At 47.4% G+C, this 18,739-nt stretch overlaps 1 protein-coding gene across 4 annotated transcripts in view; it reads left to right on the top strand.

Annotated features, from left to right (window-relative positions):
• The window catches only part of ERI3 (ERI1 exoribonuclease family member 3), a 136,227-nt gene that overhangs the window by 22,499 nt on the left and 94,989 nt on the right, over positions 1 to 18,739 (top strand). For all 4 annotated transcript variants that reach the window (XM_030034018.2, XM_030034020.2, XM_030034019.2 and 1 more), the window contains 3 exons: positions 1,913 to 2,029; positions 8,304 to 8,363; positions 10,600 to 10,691. In XM_030034018.2, the coding sequence (XP_029889878.1) occupies positions 1,913 to 2,029; positions 8,304 to 8,363; positions 10,600 to 10,691 (269 nt within the window). The remainder of the gene's footprint in view (positions 1 to 1,912; positions 2,030 to 8,303; positions 8,364 to 10,599; positions 10,692 to 18,739) is intronic.

Genomic DNA, 18,739 nt, shown 5'->3' with positions numbered 1-18,739 from the left:
GCTGGTGAGTTTGGCTGTACCACAACAGGCAATCTGGGCGATGCTCAGGTGTTTTGCCTCTGTGTCTTCCTCCCCTTCCAGCCCACGGGTTGAGTTTTGTCTCTTTCGTGGGGAAACTTGGTGACTCCCGGTGGGATGGTACGGCCATGGGGAAGGATGTGCCCAACCCTCTGCTCTGCCTTAGCCGGCACAGCACACGCAGAGTGTGGCACAGCCGACTGTGGGGATGTGGTTAAGACCTGCATCCTCTGCAGCTTGACTGCTCGGTGTCTACACCTGGGCACTTCAGCACTGTTAACACTTTATTTTAATTTTTTTTTTTCTAACTTTCCATCTCAGCGGCACGTGCTCCCCACGTGCCCTGGTCTGGGCTGCGTGCCTGCTGCTCCAGGGCGCTGCTCTGCTGTGGCCACAGGCTCTGTCTACTATGGAAATTGGGTGTTTCTCGTGTCTATTTAAGAATTTGTTCTTTCCATTTACCCACCCAGCTACTTGCCCTCCCTCTGCCTGCTGGGGTGGTGATGTCATCAGCTCATATGTATGACCTCACGATAATTTCCGCCTGCAGGTCATAAGGGTTGCAGCCAGGGTCCAAAAACTGTGTTAGTTCCTCTGCAGCGGCTGCATTTTCCACATGCTAATTTTACTCACAGGAGTTGGATTTTTTTTTTTTTTTATTTTTTTATTATTTCTTATTTGTCTCTTCCAGATGTTTTCAGGCAGTTTTTTTTTGTTGTTAAACTAATTCCATTCATGTTTTAAAAATTTATGAAAGCGCTAATAAAAATGTCAAAGTGGTAAAAATGTTAGCTTTTGCTCTGCTTTGATTAAATTTTGCAAACTGTTTTTGAATATTAAAAAGCAATATTTTTTTTATTCTCTCTCCCTCTCTCTGTTTCTCTCCAGAAGTGATTTGAGAGGCTTGTTGCATGGATATCACTCAGCAGGCTCATTTGCACTCGAGAACCTTGGTGCCATGCATCTCTATTAAATAACATAGACAAATTATTCTTTAAAGACACCAAACAAATTGTCACTTCTCCTCTTACATTAAACTGGAAGGAGGAAAGGGAGTGGAGAAGGAGGGGGGTGAACACAAAGGATTTTATCGCTTTTATTCAGTGGTTGGCTTTTTTAATTTCATATATATTTTTTAATAATTGAGAAATCCATCGCAACTGGATTTGTTTAAACTTTTTATTAACAGGTCCATGTAAATTTTTGATTGCTGATTATTCAAATAACTGAACATTCTTCTGATGAAGGAATGTTTTTATTTCCCTATCAGCATAAATTGGCTACAAAGAGCAAAATGAAGCAGGGCTTGCTACTGTGCTCTATCCCATAGGGATGGAGCCGGGGGCGGGGGGTGCTTCCAGCTCCTCTCCTTACTCTGCTGGAGGACAGCAGTGCTCCTCAGCCGCTCCTGGGAAGGAGGTGCCTCATGCAGTAGCTCCTGTTGTCTGTCCTCCAAAAGGATGGCAAGGTGGAGAGGACGGGACTGGTCTTGGGGAGGGTGCAGCCCCTGGGAGGTCCTTGCTAAACAGATGTGAGCCCATTGCAGGTATACCTCCATGTTCCCTGGGTAGTGCGTGCGAGTGGTGCTAGACCATCTTCCTTAGGTTCAGCTCAGGCAGTGATGTGTGCAGTTGCAGCACTGAGCACAGAGACCTCCTTGCTGCCCGTCCCAGCTGCGATGAGCATTGGCACCGTCATCTGTGCTCACGGCGTTGGATGTACTCCGTGCTTCGGCACCACTTTCCGCTTGTATTGCAGAGCTTTGTATTAGGCTTGGTTTTGTTTGGGACTGTCAGGCCCCTCTTTTTACAGCCAGCTTGCTACGTGGGATCATTTCCAGCTTCATTTCTGTTTGTTTTAAATGAACAGCTGCTTTTCTTTTTGCCCTCTTCAGGAAATCATCGAATTCCCTATCCTGAAGCTGAATGGCAGGACGATGGAGATCGAATCCACCTTTCACATGTATGTTCAGCCTGTGGTGCATCCCCAGCTTACGCCCTTCTGTACAGAGGTAAAGTGCAAAGGTTCCCTGGTGCTCCAAGAGTCTCCCTGGGAAGCAGGTTTCCATTGCACCAGGGGTTGGGATTGCAGCTTCACAGTGCGGCTGCAAGGCAGCGTGTCATGCCAGCCTCGAGTTAAGGATAAGGGGAATCATTTTTTGTCATTGCAGTAGCATGTAAATGCCTCAGTTCGGATTCATAAGTAACTCTAGCTATGATCTGCTAACTACAATAGTTGTATTTACGACTAACTAACGTCTCACTTGGTGACCACAAAATAAAAAGCACTCGTGTTAGCTGATGCTCAAAATCCTGTAGCCTCTCTGTGAGCTCTTCATGATTTTGCCGTGCTGCTCTTTGGTGGGGAAGGTCAAAGAGAGCATGGTCTGAGGGAATAAAGTGTTGTACGGCTGCATGGTTCAGAGGCTCTAAATGACTCTCCTGTGGGCCTGCCTGTTGGGGTTTGATGAGTCCTTCCGAGTGGTAGGATAACCCATGGCTGTATTTTTAAGACTTGCTTTTTGATGTCGTGCTTGTGGCGCACTTGAAATGATTGCTGGAGAAGTGGCCTCTTGTTACTTGGTTACTCTCATTGCCGAGGACAGCTGCTCTTGAGCTGCGGCCACCTTTCCCCAGATACAGACAAGAGGATGAAGGTGGTAAATGCAGTCCCTGAGGGTTCAAAGGAATAGGGGGGGAGGGGTTGTTTTTTTGGTTTTTTGTTTTGGTTTTTTTTCATTTAACACAAAAAGTTAACTGTTTCTGCAAGTACGTTCTTCCTCCCTGTTGTAACCATCAAAACAAAGTTTAAGTTCCTTTTGCTTTGGGCTTTTTTTCCTGTCACTCCACTGGTTCCATGTTGTCCAGCTCAGCGACTACAGTACTGACTGTGGGAACCAGGGTATCCAAGCTCTTCGTTCTGTCCCTGTCTCATCTGGGATCATCGACACCGTGGCATGTTTTCCCCGACCTCCATGGCTGCAGGTTTAAGCCCTTGAAGTGCTTGTCCCGCCTGTACTAACTTGATGGAAAAATGACTCCTCTGTGTTAGGTGAAGTCCCCTCCAGGACCAACCAGCGCCTTCCATATTTCCACATTGTAAAAACAAATACTTTTTTTTATTCTCTTGTAACTAAAAACCATCTGAAGGTATTTTATTTAAGCTTAAAAAAAAAAAAAAAAGAAAAAAAGACTAAGCACAGAAAACATTATTCCCAGGAGAGGGGCTTTCAGAAAGCTATAAATGTGTGAAAACAGAAGGTTATAATGGAAACGATTTTGCAACCTTAATGCTAGAAGGCTGGACAACTACTTTGGCTGTCCTTATCCCCATGAGACTTGCTGGACATATGCTTGTACAAATGTGATAAATCTCACAGCTTGCACCAGATCTTTGCTAAAGCAACGTCATCTTCCAGAGTAGAGCCCAAATTGTCAGTTTTGCATGTCATCTAAATTCTAGAGAGAAGTCGTCTCACTCATTAACTCCCACCAAAATTCCTTTTTCTGGAAATTCCTCTGTTGCGTCCTTCCCCCCGCTGCTAAAGGTTGCAGCTCTGTTCTTGCACAAGAGTCTACGTGACTTGCTTGGTGTGACTGTCCGAGCTGAACGGAGCCTCCAGCCTGCTGCAGCCTGAGGACATTGAGAGGTTCTCTGGATGCCAAGCTTGTGGCCAAGACATTCAACCCAGAATGGACTGAATGGGACCAGTGGTGCTGGTTTCTCCATCTTCCCTTGCTCACAGGAGCCTGGAGCAGCTGTTGCTGTCTCTGCAGGTTTGTCTCCCCTGCATGGAGCCCTTGAGCAAGTGAAGCTGTGTGTGTGTGCTGCCTGTGCGTTTGCAGGAGTCCCCAGGATGGGCATGAGTGTCCCAGCTGCGGCGTTGTGCTGCAGCCTCTGCTGCTGACCTCGGTCTGGTGTCTTGTGTCCTGAGTTGGGAGCTGGTTTTAACCCTAGCCTGGAAGCCACCAGCTCCTGGTCAACCCCCCACTGCGCCTGTGCTGCTCGGTTCACAGCATGGCCCCTGTCCCTCCTGGCTTGGCAGTCCCCCTGCCTGTTGCAGGGGCTGCCATGAGGTCCAGGGGGTGGGATTGTGCTGGAGGGGTAACTGGGCTTGTCCCTGGGCCCCATATCTGAGGCTGACTTTGAAACCCTGCCTTAAGAGCCACAGGTGAGCTGGTCGTAGTGAGGACCTTACTAAACAACTGCAAAAATGTCCTTTCATATTTGCAGCCACTCCATATTTGGAGTCTGTAGTGGCTACGTAGAGACCTGTGGGGTCAGTGGCTCCTGCTAGGCAGGGGCAGGGGTCAGCCCTGTGCTGCAAGTGTAGGTTCCCCTGAGACCCCCGGGGACACAGCTGGGACGTGCTGTGTGTCCAGCTCCTGCAAAGCTGCTGCCCGCACAGCTCCAACGCTTGCCATTGACTTTCAGCTGGTTTATGTTTTCTGAAAAATACCCATTTTGCTAAATGCCAGTAAAGGGCTTTGTCTAGGCACCTCTACTTACAAAGGGTGAGATTTATTGGCCTCTTTGTCTACAAAGAAAGACCAGGCCTGATTATCAGATTGTACACCAGAGACAAGTGCTTAGGTAATCAGCAAACTGTCTTGGAGTAGAAATACGATGGTTTCCCAGATAAACTCTGTAGGAAAAGCAGTGGTGTTGACATTACACGGGAGCCTGTCTGCTGTGCTGCTGCTTTTCCCTCTCCACTCCACTTGCTGCCTTTGCCAGGAAGCAATAGGACTGCTTGGTATAGACCGTGTGGGAGGATTACTGGGGTTGCTCGATGTTAATCCTTGGGTCTGGAGTACCTCTCACATCCCTCTTCTTCAAGAAGGAAGACAGCACAGCATGGGAAGGGTGCCTGCAAGGGTGGAGGGCTTGTGGTCAACCTCAAGGCATCCCTTTGCATAGCTTTTGGTGTGTCTGTGCTCTCCCCTGGCTACAGGAGGTTCTTCTGACTCCCCACACCAATGGCTAGAAGCATGTCTTCCAGTGCTGGCTCACTCTGTAGCCCTCCTCTGGACCCCTTTCTCTTGACCTGCCTCTGTAAAACAACAGGTCACAAGGCTTCGTGATGATGAGGGGTGTGCTGAACGTTTAGACAGAGAACGCGGAAAGTGCTTGGAAGTAGTTAAAAGCTGTTGTCAGGTTCATAAAGCTCATCATGCCCTTTTGGAAGATGCAAGTGGTTTGTCTGATGCCCAAGACAGTTCATGCCAGGAGCTTAAGTGAAAGGTTTCCTCTACACAAAAGGTGCTTGTACAGGTTTTTTCATGGTACTTTGCTCTCTTTTTATGATTAATTTTTATTGATTTTTTTTTTTTCCCTGAAGGAACAGACAATAAAAGTACAAAAAAATAAATGTCTTATAGCTTGTTTATGTTCCCAAGTACCATGTGCTTCTTGGGATCGCCAGTGAAACTTTACAATTGTGCAGTTTTATGTCTTTATACTTTATCAAAGCTGCAAGACCAGATAATGCTGCAGAAACCCAATGCACTAGGCTGGGTGTTACAGATGGACATAACTGATAAGAAAGGATCAGAAGGGGTGAGAGAGTAGAAATCTGGTCCCTTTTGAGCACTCTCTGACCTGTATTGAAATGTACCCATGGAGCAGGTATATCCCTTTGTATTTGTGAGTGCGATTTCTGCAGCATGAATCTTGTGTCCGTGTGTGCTTGGCGATGTGTTCTTCTGTGGATAAGTTGGTACTTTGCTTGGCCTGGCAAGGAAGGAGGGAAGGAGTCTTGGGCAAGATCAAGCAGTGACTCTTTGGTGGGACCTCTGTGTCCACCCTCCTGTCCCTCCCTCCTCCTGATGGGAAATGTCTGGATGTGGCCATTTCACCCTGTCCTCCCATGGCCATCGGGGTGCGGCGCTGAAGAGATGCAGTCCTGAAGGTGCCTGGAGGGGTAGAAGCCATTTACATCAGTGCTGGCCGTGATACTGAAAGGTTGCCTGTCATCCTTAGTACAGGAAAGATACGGACCTGTTGGAGCAGGTCCAGAGGAGGGCCACAAAAATGATCAGAGGGATGGAACACCTCTCCTGTGAAGGCAGGCTGAGAGTTGGGGTTGTTCAGCCTGGAGAAGAGAAGGCTCCAGGGAGACCTTACTGCAGCGTTTCAGTACTTAAAGGGGGCTTATAAGAAAGATGGGGACAGACTTTATAGTAGGGCCTGTTGTGACAGGACAAGGGATAATGGTTTTAAACTGAAAGAGGGTAGATTCAGACTAAATATAAGGAAGAAATTTTTTGTGACGAATGTAGTGAAACACTGGAACAGGTTGCCTGCAGAGGTGGTAGATGCCCCATCCCTGGGAACATTCAGGGTCAGGTTGGACAGAGCTCTGAGCAACTTGATCTAGTTGAAGATGTCCCTGCTCATTGCAGGGGGGGTTGGACTGGATGACCTTTAAAGGTCCCTTCCAACACAAGCTATTCTATGATCCTTTCCCAAAAGCTCATCTCCAGACACTTCCAGAGGTTTGATCTGAGCTGCCCTCTGAGAGGTAGAGCCAACATTTTGCAGTAGGTGAGCTGTCCACCTCTGCCAGGCAAATGCATGGAGAGAAAGATGGCAAGAAAAGCAAAAAAAACAAGCCAGTGAGCTTTAAAAACTGCTCTGAAAAGCCATGCGTTAATCTCTCAAATCTGTTTGTCTCTCAGAGCATGGGAAGTCTGTAGGTAGCAGCTGTTACCCAACTAAAATACAGATTAATATAAAAACAGTTTCTGGAATATAAAAGAGTGTTTGTGTCCCTCCACTTCCTTAAAATTCCACCTCATAATGGCTTGATGAACTTGAGAAACCCACCTAGAGGAACTCTGCATTCTTAAAATTAAAATACTTCCCCTAAAAGGTATATATTACCATTCCATGGAAGTCACTATGAGAAAATAATCTTTCTACTTACAGCTTATTCAGTGAGTCAGGTATTTGGTATTCATTAAATGTAATTACAGTTTAATTGGAGTTTAATCTCTCTTCTTTTTTTTTTCTTTTTTTTTTTTCCCCTTCCTCTGAGTTCAGTGCTGTAAGCCAGCAGCCAAAGAAACAGAGAGGTAGAAACCATTGAGCTTCTTTCAGTTGCCACACATTTAATAAAGCAGAGCCCTGTGGTTTGTGAGAGGGCTTATGTTTTACAAGTAGGCTGAGCTGGTCTGCGCAGAAGAGTTACTCCTGGGTGGTGGTGGGGCTGTCAGCATGTCTTGACTGGACGCTGTGGCTTCTGGAGGCTTGGATGTGTGTGCAGGCAGCAGGGCATGCTCCTAGGCTGTGTTTGACCTTTACTTTATGAAAACGTGCGAGATGTGTAGCTTCAGGAAAGTGCCACATGAAGTGAAATCCTGTAGTGTGCACTTGTTTTAATAATGATTTTTTTAATTACTTGGGTGCATTGATGGCAAGCTACTGACCTCCGATATTCAATATGTTAAAAGACAGTTTTGTCAGTTGGAAGACAGACAGAAAAATTATCTATTTTCCATGTGCCTCAAGCTATCCTGGGCAGACACAGGCAGAGGCCCATGAGACTGCATCTTTTTATGCGTGTGTCTAGCTTTAAACAGCCAAGCGGTCCGGGTACAGTCAGTAGGACTATCTGTTGGCAGGACCTGCTCCTAAGGAACCTCCTGAAAAACAGAGTAGACTAGGGTGCTGGAAGAAAGTGGTTTTCTTCAGATTTTGTTCAGTTGTTTTAAATACAATTTTGAAATGCAGAGAGGTGCTGTGATGGACTATGGGAAAGCGTGCATGCTGGCTGCCCAGCACAGAGGAGGTTGACTGTGTCCACTCTGGGTCTCACTTACCAATAGTGGTCTATTCTGTTAATCTAACACCGTGCAACTTTGGTGTCACCGCAATAGCAGGGGGATGACCAGAGACCCCGGTAGTTACTGCTGCCTGTGTAAGTCAAGGCAACATCAAAACTGGTAAAATGCATTTTGAAAAAGGGCAGCGTTTTGGGCTTCGTGCCAGTACATGAAGCGGAGGGCACCACTGCTCCCCAGGTAGATCCTGCCCTGCTGAGAGTTTGCTGTTTTGTGGTGTCGGTAGGAGCCTGCCTACATTTCTGTTTGGGATGAAGCTGTGCCCTTGCCCATGGCTGGGGAGCTGCCAGGGTCACTCTGCTGTGGATGGCTTCTCAGCAATGTCCATGTGGGTCACGGGAGCATGTTTTGGTTGCAGCGAGATGGACAGGAGAGGAGACCTCTCTAATGATCTTTTGAGTGCTGCTCTGATGCCTGCTTTCTGTTTGTCTCTCGTTTCAGCTGACTGGGATTATTCAAGGCATGGTGGATGGGCAGCCAAGCCTCCAGCAAGTGCTTGAGGTAAGCAGAGTAACCTTTAGTTCCCGAACTCTGACCTCTGGTCCTGTCGTCCCCTCTTCATCTCTTCCCTGCACCCTCCCCTTGCTGAGAATCGAACCGCGTAATTTGACTATGATTACAGCTTCATTAGAATAACATTTGCTGTCACATTGGTGACATGCTGCTGAGAGTATTGAACCATTGATCTGTCATCTCCAGCTGTTCATGTCAAGGGTGCTGACAAGATATCCAAACTCCTGCCAGTAGATAGGAGAAGAGGCGATTCTTGCTTGAGCCAGTTTTAAAGCACCAAGACATTGCTTGAGACCACTGCTCCGGGAGCTTCTGCCTTCATTTTCTTTCCCCTCCCTTAGCACTTTATTAAATTAATTTTTTCTACCTATTTAAATGCTCAATAATACATGTAGTATAGAAAGAAAATGCCTCTAAATCTAATCTGGAGGATGTGCGAATGCAGATATAGCCCTAATAATGCCATCTGCTTAATGTTGAATTCCTACAGCATTTAGGGCTTAATTAGCTTGGAAGTATTTCTCCATCAATAGCTTTTGTTGGTAGTCAAATAGTGAAGGAAACCTCCTCAAGCAGAGCCCGCTTGGGCTGCAGGTTGGTGTTCGATGCATTGTTTCTGTCAGGATTTCCACTGCTGTGTTACCTAATTGTTCCTAATCAGAATAATTGCAACAATTGCTTATCTGAGGAAATCAAATTAAAGACTTTAAAATCCTCCATGGAGACAGCACTTCATGGGGCTCACATCAGGGAGTGTAGAAAGGTTACCACTGCTGTCCCTCGCTCCGGGGAGCCTCGTGCAGGGCAAGCTGGAAGATCCTGGCAGCCCAGGGGAGGCAGAAGTGTGGCTGAGAGGCTGGATGCTGCTTTGAGGGCAGCTTTACTCCAGAGGGCTGTTGTACAATAACTCGCAGAAAGAAGCGCCATCCTCTGCCGGAAAGGCTGCGGCAGTGACACGAGGCTGAAGACAGTGCTCTGTGAAGGTGATGTCTTGCATCCATGCAAACCCAACGCTCCCCAGTGCTCTCCAGAGAGCACGTAGCAGCAGTGCATGTCCGTAAGCGTACGAATGCCTGTGCCTGCTTCCCCAGGAGGGAGAGCCCTCTTTGCCTGGATGGGTGAATGTACATCGCTGCTGGACTGTTATAGAAAATGGTTCATTCTGTTTCTATGGGAGCTTCTTATGAGTGTGGAAACATTTCTGTAGATTTTTTTTTTTTTTTTTGTGTGACTGAAAAGGTGTTCATACAGCCGCATGTTTCTAGGTTAAAATGAGATTCAGGTCAGGCAGCTTCTGGGGCGTGCTAGTTTATTCAGGAGCAGAAGGTGTCGAGCAAGGGAAAAGAGGAGGGATTTCTCTTGCTGAAGCACTGGAAATGCTGCTAGTGAGACTGCATAATAGTAGCGGATTGCCTGTCACCTGCCACTGGAAGATTTTGGGCATGACATTTGCTAGTTCTAGCTGGAGTAAGTGTCTATGCCGCCGTTTTAGTCTAGGTTAATCCCTGAGGTGGACGTGCATCCTCCAGATTAACGTGGCCCGTTCTGAAGTGGATCCAGAACATCTGTCCCTGTGGGAAGTTGGTCAGGAGTAGTGGATTCACTTTAAATCCACAGTGTACCCTGCACAAGCACCACCTCAGAACTGTAAGGAGGAAGGAGAGACCCAGCCTGGAGAGGAAGGGGACGCGTAGCTTTGTTTCTTACTGCCGCACAGTGCCTGTGTGTGCCCAGCTTTTCCATTTCTCCCCCTCTCCCATATCCCCTTGGAGGCGTATGAATTGGAGTATGTGAGAAGTGCTGTAGGTGAGGGGTAGTATCCCAGGACGCCCGTGTTTTCTTCTCACTGGAGGGGACACAAGTTATGCTCACTATGAGCCCATTTGGTACAGGGAGAGGAAAAGTGGAGGAGGAATGCCAGGTAACAGTGCAGTTGTATCGTCCCGTTAACGCTGCACAACTTCCATCCCTCCACAAGCAGAGCTGCTGCGGTGTCTGATAAGATCGTCTCTGCTCTGGTTGCCTGATGTCTCCTATCAGAAATCTTCAAAGGTCCAAACGTGCTGTTGTTGAGATGGCAAGCAAAGAGAGAAGAGAGAGAGGGAGAGGGTGGATAAGATCACAATTTTCTTCTCTCTTGATTGCAAGCAGCTTATCTGAGTTTAACTGTTGTGGCTCGGCCTGTCTCTGCAAAACTCATCCCCTTTTCTTGCCTTCCTTTCAGAGGGTTGACGAGTGGATGGCGAAGGAAGGCCTCTTAGATCCCAGCGTCAAGTCGATTTTTGTGACCTGTGGAGACTGGGATTTGAAAGTGATGTGAGTATGGAAGGGGAGGGAGATTTTTCTGGGCTTCATTGCTCCATGCTTGCCTGTAGCGCGTATGTCTTTGTCCTTACAAGCCTCCAACTGTCCCTAGTCTTTGTTTCTTAGGGAAATTGCTGTTTGCCATGCGTAATTGGGAGTGGAGGCTTGTTTAAGAAGACAGATGGATGCTGGGCATAGTGGAAGATCACTGTGTAGGATATTCCCTATAGCAAATGAATCCTTTCAGAACCCCAAGAAAGGAAGGTTTAAACTGGAGCTTTGTGATGTTTTCCCTTTTATCCAATATACTTTCCAAAGGGATGGATATTTCTGAGCGCATACATGGAACTCTGTTTCTGTACACCCAAATCGAGCAATGGTCCTTACCTGACTTCCATGTGCAAGGCTTTCTCTCTGTCATCTTGGTACAGTAACTGGATGTGAATCACAGAGTAGTCTTTGGAAAGAGAGTACAAGCCAAGTCTGGTATGCTTCATCAGTGTTCTTATCATTAAGGTCATCTTACAGTCACCCAACTGATGATCTGGAGAGTACCAGGTGGGGACCTGCACTGGGATCTGCAAGTGTCAGTGTATGTGTGTGTTTTGTTATGAAAATAGCTAGACTACCAACCTAAAAATGTTATTCAAAAAAACTGAGTTAAATGTCTAAGAATTAGATTAGTGTAATCTGTAAGGTATTTGCAGATCAGTGTCATATTCTGCTGAATTCACTTCGATTCCTATAATCTCGCTTCAGCTTTTCATTTCCTCAGAGTGCTGGATAAAGACTCCTGTTGTTATCACACTGGTAAAGCATGGGCTTGACATGTCCAATGCTAAACTGACATCCACAACTCGTTAGTAGTGTTACTTGGTTTTCACTGTGACGTTGATTTCCTCAAGTCGGAAGCCTAAATAAAGTGCATACAGCCTGGGAGCAATCAACACCAGTTCTTCCCTGCAGAGTGGTCTTTGTAGAGTGGCAGCTCCTTGCCTCTTCTTGGTATGATTAGTGAGACATGAGATACGAGGACCGAAACAGCAGCACAGGCGCTAGTGGAGATGAGAAATTTGCTGTGCTTCAGACAGGAGTGTGGTATGCAAGCTTTTGAGTCAAAATCTGGGTCTCTGCTGGGGCAGTGTCCAGAGCTGATACATATTGCCAGTTCCTGTGTTACTGGTTTAAATTAGAAGTGAGGCTTATTTTTCTTCATATATTATGTTTAAACTTTTATTAGAGACCAGCACAAAGACAGGTGCAGGGATGTGCTAAACTTCCTCATCTGTTCTCTTTTCTCAGTTCTTTACTCCTGTATTGCTGTTCTGAGAGTCCAGTTTACCACTTTTGGTGATGGCTGTGAGGAACAGAGTTATCTTTGCTCAAAGCCCATCTTTCCATCACTTTCACAGTGGGATGACAAGGTTCCCAGATAATGACATCCTAACTTGGTGTCTGTATGGAGTGGGCAGCCTTCTGGATGTTGGGTTTTTTTTTGCTTCAGAGCTCTACAGTGGGAAAATAGAGGTAAAGATGAGCCCCATTTCTGGTGAGCCGAAGAGGTTGTGGGGTGAGCTCGCTCAGCAGGTCATGCAATTCTGGAGCAGAGATACTGAATTCGCCATTTGCAGTGGTCTCTCGCATGGATTGTGCCTCACTAGTCAGCTGGAAAAGAAGACTCCACTCCTGGCCATGAGGTTGCAGCGAGTGGTTCATTTCTCCCTCTTCCTTTTAAAAATTTTTTTTAAACCATTAACTTCAGAATTCAATCCTGAAGCGTCTCCAGGGCAAAGCAGAAAATACATTTCGTGTTTCCAGCCACATGGATAGCGGGAGTCTGGCTGCAGCCGCTTGGTGAGTAGCACATCACGCCACTCCATCGCCGATTGGGTGCCGCAGCGTGGAGCGTCACATCTGATTAGCGCCGTGCCAGTGAATGAGGCTTGAGTGAGGACTCCCTGCCAGCTCTGACTTGTCTCATTTCCCATTACTTTTATCCGTCACCACAAATGCCGAGTCTCCCTCCTGAACTAATTAAGTTTGCCTGTGTTTAGACACATTGCCAAATAGGGTTTAGCAAAGCAGAACTGAGCATCTCTTTTTAAAGAGGGAAGGCAGAGAGCTGAAACAAGGCCGCTCAGACAGGGAGATAGAGCCTGAGAGATGTGGAACATCTAGGAGGTATTCCAGGGAATCACCCGGTGCTTCCCTTCAAGACTTGCAGTGTAGCTAGTGCCCTTTGCGACTGTGTCAAGACCACACGTGGGACACAGAAGGCACTGGGGCAGTGGGCGGGGAGGTGGTGCTGCTTGTCCACGTTTGGAGGAGTGTGTTGATGGAAGAATTGCGTGGTAGAAACCCCACTAGGTTCCAGAGGAATTCAGGACAATGAGGTGAGTGCAGTGCTTCCTGGCTTAGGCAGTGGCAACTTGGGGCAGGTCCATTCCTAACTCTGCTGCTCCTGCTTGCTTGGTAATGACAGCTGCCTGCAGAGCTGCCTGTGAAGCAAGCTGCAGTCCTCTTACCCAGTGTCTCATGAGGTTCGGAGTTCCTGTCCTCCGTTGTCCTTAGCTCAGCTCTCGGTGGGAAACCATGCAGCCTTGTTCCTGGCTTCTCCAGCAATGACCTGGGCATTTAGTTTGGCTTCTATCTGCCTGTGCTGTTGAAGAGCTAAGACATGGTATCTTCTGGACAGGGCTGTCTACTGTGAGTGCTTCCAGTGGGTGCCACTGGTAGGTGCCAGGGCACTGGGAGGCACAGTGGGGTGAGCAAACTGGATGGGGGGCAGTGGCTGGAACAAAGACGAAGAATCTACAAGCCTGTAAATGGTGGATGTGGGGACAAGGTGGGGAAATAGCCCTGTCAAAGCCAGGAGTTACAATATGTATAGCACTCCTAGCTCAAAGAAAAACACCAGAGGAATAGTGATTGTCAAGGTACTGCTCTCTGCTGGTGGTGTCTAGCGGTATCTGAGTCTGCAGGATTCAAGATGGAAACTTAGCTGCTAAAGGACCTGTGAAACCTCTGCTTGGCTCGGGGATCTTCAGGGAATGAGGCGCTGTGTGGCTACAGACTTGTTTCTCTTGAACGTTGGAGCTTTCTTGGAAGATCACAGAGCTGTTTGTCTGGCTTCGCTCTGACAGCAGGGAGCACTAGTCGTAAGGAGCTGGGTGCCCAGAAGAGGACACCAAACATCTGGGAAGGGCTCGTGGACGTTCAGCATGAGTCGAGGTCCTCGGCCATGCCACCAAAGGCTTTGTCATGGGTGTGGTGCACCATCAGAAGGAGAGTCCCTGCTGGAGGGATTTGGTCGCTGCTGGAGAGAGCCCATTGTGCGAGAGGGCTCACAAATGGAGCACTGCTCCTCTACTGGCTGCGCTTGGATCCACTGGCTTTCAGCGCTCGGTGTGTGTGAGCCAGGCTGGAGTCGGGGAGACAGCAGCTCTCCTGCCACCCCTCCCCTTCTCTCTTGTTAAGATGCAATTTCTTTAATGAGGAAAACCTCTTGAGTAGGAACATCACCTTTCTGAAGGCTTGTCCTGACAAGGCAGTTCAAGCCGACAGAGTCGCATATCAACTTCAGCAAATATCAGTCACTCATTACAGAGACTCTTCTCCCCCACCACCCCCCAGCAACACCCCTCGTTCCCAGACAAGGGAATGAATCACACTGCTGCTCTTGAATACATCATGACAAGTCGTGGTTCTAATGAGAGAGGGCCATTCATTCTGGGTGGAAAGTTCCCTGTGTCGACACAGAAATGTTATTAATTAAAGAGAGCTACCTGAAGCAAAAGATGAAAGGAGCACCAGACCTGCCAAGCTAAAATATGAGTGGGGATACAGCCTCGTTAGGCACACGGTCCTAGGGCCTCCAAGTGCTCAGCGGGAGGATTCCTTTAGCCTGTTGCAAGGAGCTATCCTCCAAGTTTAACAGCTCCAGGGATGGATTCAGATACCTGGTGTAGTCTGCTTTAGTGCTTGGCCCTCATCCTGCACCTAGGATGGAACTGCCACTATTCATTAAGCAACTTGCATTGCTGTGGCATTGGGTGGCGAGGGTAACATGCCTCTGAAGGGCTGAGGGAGCTGCTGACTGCAGGAGACGGTTTTAGTGGAAAAGAGGGTACTTGGTGTCTGCCAGGGTTGAACCCTTGTAATGTAAGCTCTTTAGTGTGGTTTATCTCCTCTGAAATGTCAAATTGCCTCCCTCCGTGTATGGAACCGGTTTGCCTGCTCTTAAGCACAATGGGAATTAATCTCGGCAACCAAAGAAGCATTTTTACTGTTTGTTCATAGCTACAGAGCTGAGATACAGTGAGGTTAAGTGATATGCCTATGGTTGTGCAGGCAGGCAGAGGCAGAGAAAGGAGCTGAAGCCACATGTGCTGAATCTCAGACCTGCACGTTAATGTCAAGAGCATCAGTTAATCCTTCTCCTTCCAGTTTTGGATCATTCCGCAAATGTGTTGAACATAGGTAAAAATGCATGTAGGCTTTGGTCTGTATAGCTCTGACATGAAGATGCTTGTACTGCACTTACTGTGGCTGATTAGAACATGCTAATTTATGTCTTTACAGGAAACTACTGCTCAGAAGTTTTTTATTTTCTTAAATAAGTGTTAAAAGGCAAGTACTCTCTAATATAGTGATAAAACAGTGAAGTGTCTTGAAATGTTTATAGCCTTTGGTGCTCTTCCTAGGTTGCATATTAGTAAATTCTGAGCAGTAAATTATACCATTGCTTAATTTTATCTTACTGTTTTAATTCTTTCTTTGCAAGTTACACAGGCTGGGAGGATGCTTGCCTTCTCAGACCAGCTCCAAGTGTGGCAATGGGTTGGTCTTTTCAACCTTCTGTCCTGGAGGCTTGGTTTGAGATCAGCCTTAGGTCATGAATGAAGAAGGATTGATGGTGTTAGCGACCCTTGTGCATGCAGTTCTTTATCACAAGAGCGGGAGGGGGTTGGTAGCCTCTGCCTGGGGGAGAAATTGCAGACAGCCACTGAATGGAGTGAATGGGACCGCTTGGGTAGCTGTGGGGAAAGGCAGGAGAAGGTGTAGGGTGGGCTGGTTGGGTGGCAGGAGGTATGTTCAGAGGGTGGCTTTGAGAGTAACAAGAAAGAGCTGGCAACTGAAGGATAACATAGTGATCTGCATTTAAAAACAATAAAACAATTCCTTTCCAACTAAGCAAAGATTAGCTTGTTGCTGCTGCTTTTAGTGGGGGTCATTTTGCTGACCAAGCCTACGGTGTATCTCTTCATGTGGTTACATTGGCTGAAGGAAGAGGGTGGTGTGAACTACAGTGCAGGGATGGGACTGAGTATCCAGGGTCAGGAACCTTTCGAGTCAGCTTTGCTGATGGAGTCGTTCATGTAATTACATCCTAAAGTGCTTTGCCGGAGCTAAGCAAGCAAGCCTTGTGAGCATGCTCTTCTCTAGCACTTACAGGGAGTAGCACTGACCCCATTCACTTCTGCAATCCTGCAGTCCAGCTTTTTATTTTTAAAGGAAATTATATTACTTATGCAAAATAAATTTTGGATTTTAAGATTCCCCCTCTGTACACTCTTCTTTAAAATGAATGTAGCACACTTGACTTTTGTTACCCTTCTGTAGTGGTTCCCCTGGCTGTCTCCTGTTCTTGCCTTTGTTTGAAATCCATTGGTTGCCGGAGCTTCTGCAAGTTATGTTGTCCGAGATGTGTGACTGGGAATGCCTTTGGGTTAAGCTTTGGACATGGAATCTTTGCATAGGGATCATCATGCAACGGACTATCACCTTCAGGTCTGCTAGTTGTCTGGCACGTCATAGCAAAGACATTTGTCATAGTCAGGGCTGTAGTGGTCACAGATTTATTGAGTTGTGATGCCTGACACACTCTGGGGAGCACGGACTCTGCTGCCTGGGAATTAGGACCAAAGAAGTTGGAAACAGCATGAAAGATGGTGGAGAAACTTGGAATAAATTTATAGTATAGGGGGGAATGAGACAGGCATTGCATCAAGTACTTTATTTCCAGCACTGAACCATTGGGATGGGGTAATGAATGGAGAAGGTGGATTTTCAATCCCTGGGTAACCTAACTCAAGCTGTGTTTGGAAACAGTCACGCTGAACTGAATGCAAGCTGTTGGTCTTAGTGTCATCTGCTCATACAGTGAGGAGCCACAATTCCCTCTGCAGCAGGAATTGCTAAGGTGAATTCTGTGTCCAGTGTTACAATGCATTCAGGCAAAACAGTTTCAAAATCAATGGGTCTATAATGGATATTTGGTAAAAAGCACACCCTGGCCTCTGTATGAGAGAGCCCTCTAATAGCAACTCAGCATCATGGTTATCCTGTGCCCTGGGGAACTGAAAAGCTGGTTGGCTTGGGGACTACAGAGCATAAACCACTGGCAGGCTGTTTGCATCTGAGTTTTGTCATCTGCGGCATGTGTGAAAAATAAGATTAGCTTCACAAAGTGTGAATTTTCTTTATTACTTCAAAAAGCTTAATTTTTCTAGCATTAGACAGCTGTAGTGTTTTATGCTGGGGCTAAAATGTCAGCTGTCTCCCTTTGGATCCCAGCTCTTCTTACTTCCCAGCTGAAGCAAAGCAGTTGTGTGTTGGCACCAGTGCTGCCTTCCCAGTGGCTTGGCTGGGAGTGGTGCTCTCATGGCTTCTCTGCTTAGAGAGCTCTGCTTGAAAAATACTGCCAGCCTGGGAGCAGCGTCTTTTCCCTTTCACTTGCTCTATTCAAGCCTTGTATAAGTCAGTAGCTTTCTTGAAAGCGTATTATTTTGTTTGCATGTTTGTTTCCTGTTGGGAGCCATTTTCCTGGATGGGTTCAGTCCCTTTCTTCCTGAAGCTCCTGGCTGGCAAAGACCTACTGGGCCATCTTGAGGTCATCCCTGGTATTTTCCCTCCAGCATATTCTCATGTGCCTTGTCCAGCAACTCTCCGTATCCTGAGGAGTGGATGTCTGGGTGTGTGCAGGACTCTCGGGAGGATGCTGGAGCTGCAGACTAACTTTTTCAGCTGAGTCCATTCCACGTTGGAGTCACCTTTTTCTGTGTGTTTGGCCAGGGTGCTGCCCTCAGCCTAGCACCCTGAAGATGGTGTCTTGTGCTCCGAGATCGCTCCAGACCAGGTGTTAGCAATGATGTGAGGCACGTGGAGGTGGTACAGGAGGAAGGAGCAGAATAGAGGAGTTGGGGAGAAGAAGACTGAGGAAGTAGTGTGATGTGCTGCCGCGGCTGTGTACGGGAAGCTCATACTGCCCAGGACTTCATCCTGCCTTGGTCCCACCAGCCTTCTCTGCCTCTGTGAGCAGGGCTTTCTCCTCCCCTCTGCCCAACACCTACAGTCTGGGACACCTTTCGTTTTCCCTCCATAGGTGCCTCTCAGTCATCCCTAATTTCCCTGCGTCAGTTTTTCCATCTGGGTGTTGAGCCAGGTCTTGGTGCTGACCATCGGCCAGCGTGCTGGAGGTGCCTGGGCACCGGCTGAGTTCAGCTCCTTGTCCCTGCCTGCAGTCACGTGTGTCCCCTGCAAACCAGGCAGAGGGAGGAGGCTGGTGGGAGGTTGCCAAGACCTCTCCTCCAGCTCGCTGTGCTCCCAGCTCTGAAGAGAACTGTTACATTTTATGGACCATTTAGCTTCCCAATGGTGATCCTAATTCTTCACAGCATGTATGTGCCATTTCTTGGTTATTAAAAGGACCCCTGAAAAGGAGCTGCCCTCTGAGTCAGTGTTCTTCCATGCAGTTAATTGCAGGAGGGTTTTGCTTAGACTGTGAGGCTTAATATTTCCAAACTGTCCCTGTGCTAAGAGGGTGAATTAATACGTAGGTCTCCCCGCGGCTGCAGGGACTGACCCTTGCACACCGCTAGTAAGCAGGTGGGGGAAGAACACTTCTGCTGGGAGTGATTCAAACTTGGAATTGCTGTGGAGGAAGTCCACTTGCTTTCTGCATAGAGATCAAGGGCGCTTTAAGGGTTGACTGGCCAGGTGTCTCAGTCTTTCATCTCTATATCCTTATATTGTGTGACACTTCAGGTGCCAAAATAGCT

This window comes from Aquila chrysaetos, chromosome 12 (assembly GCF_900496995.4).
Source record: "Aquila chrysaetos chrysaetos chromosome 12, bAquChr1.4, whole genome shotgun sequence".
Taxonomy (NCBI): Eukaryota; Metazoa; Chordata; class Aves; order Accipitriformes; family Accipitridae; genus Aquila; species Aquila chrysaetos.
This window is presented reverse-complemented; position numbering and strand designations above follow the sequence as displayed.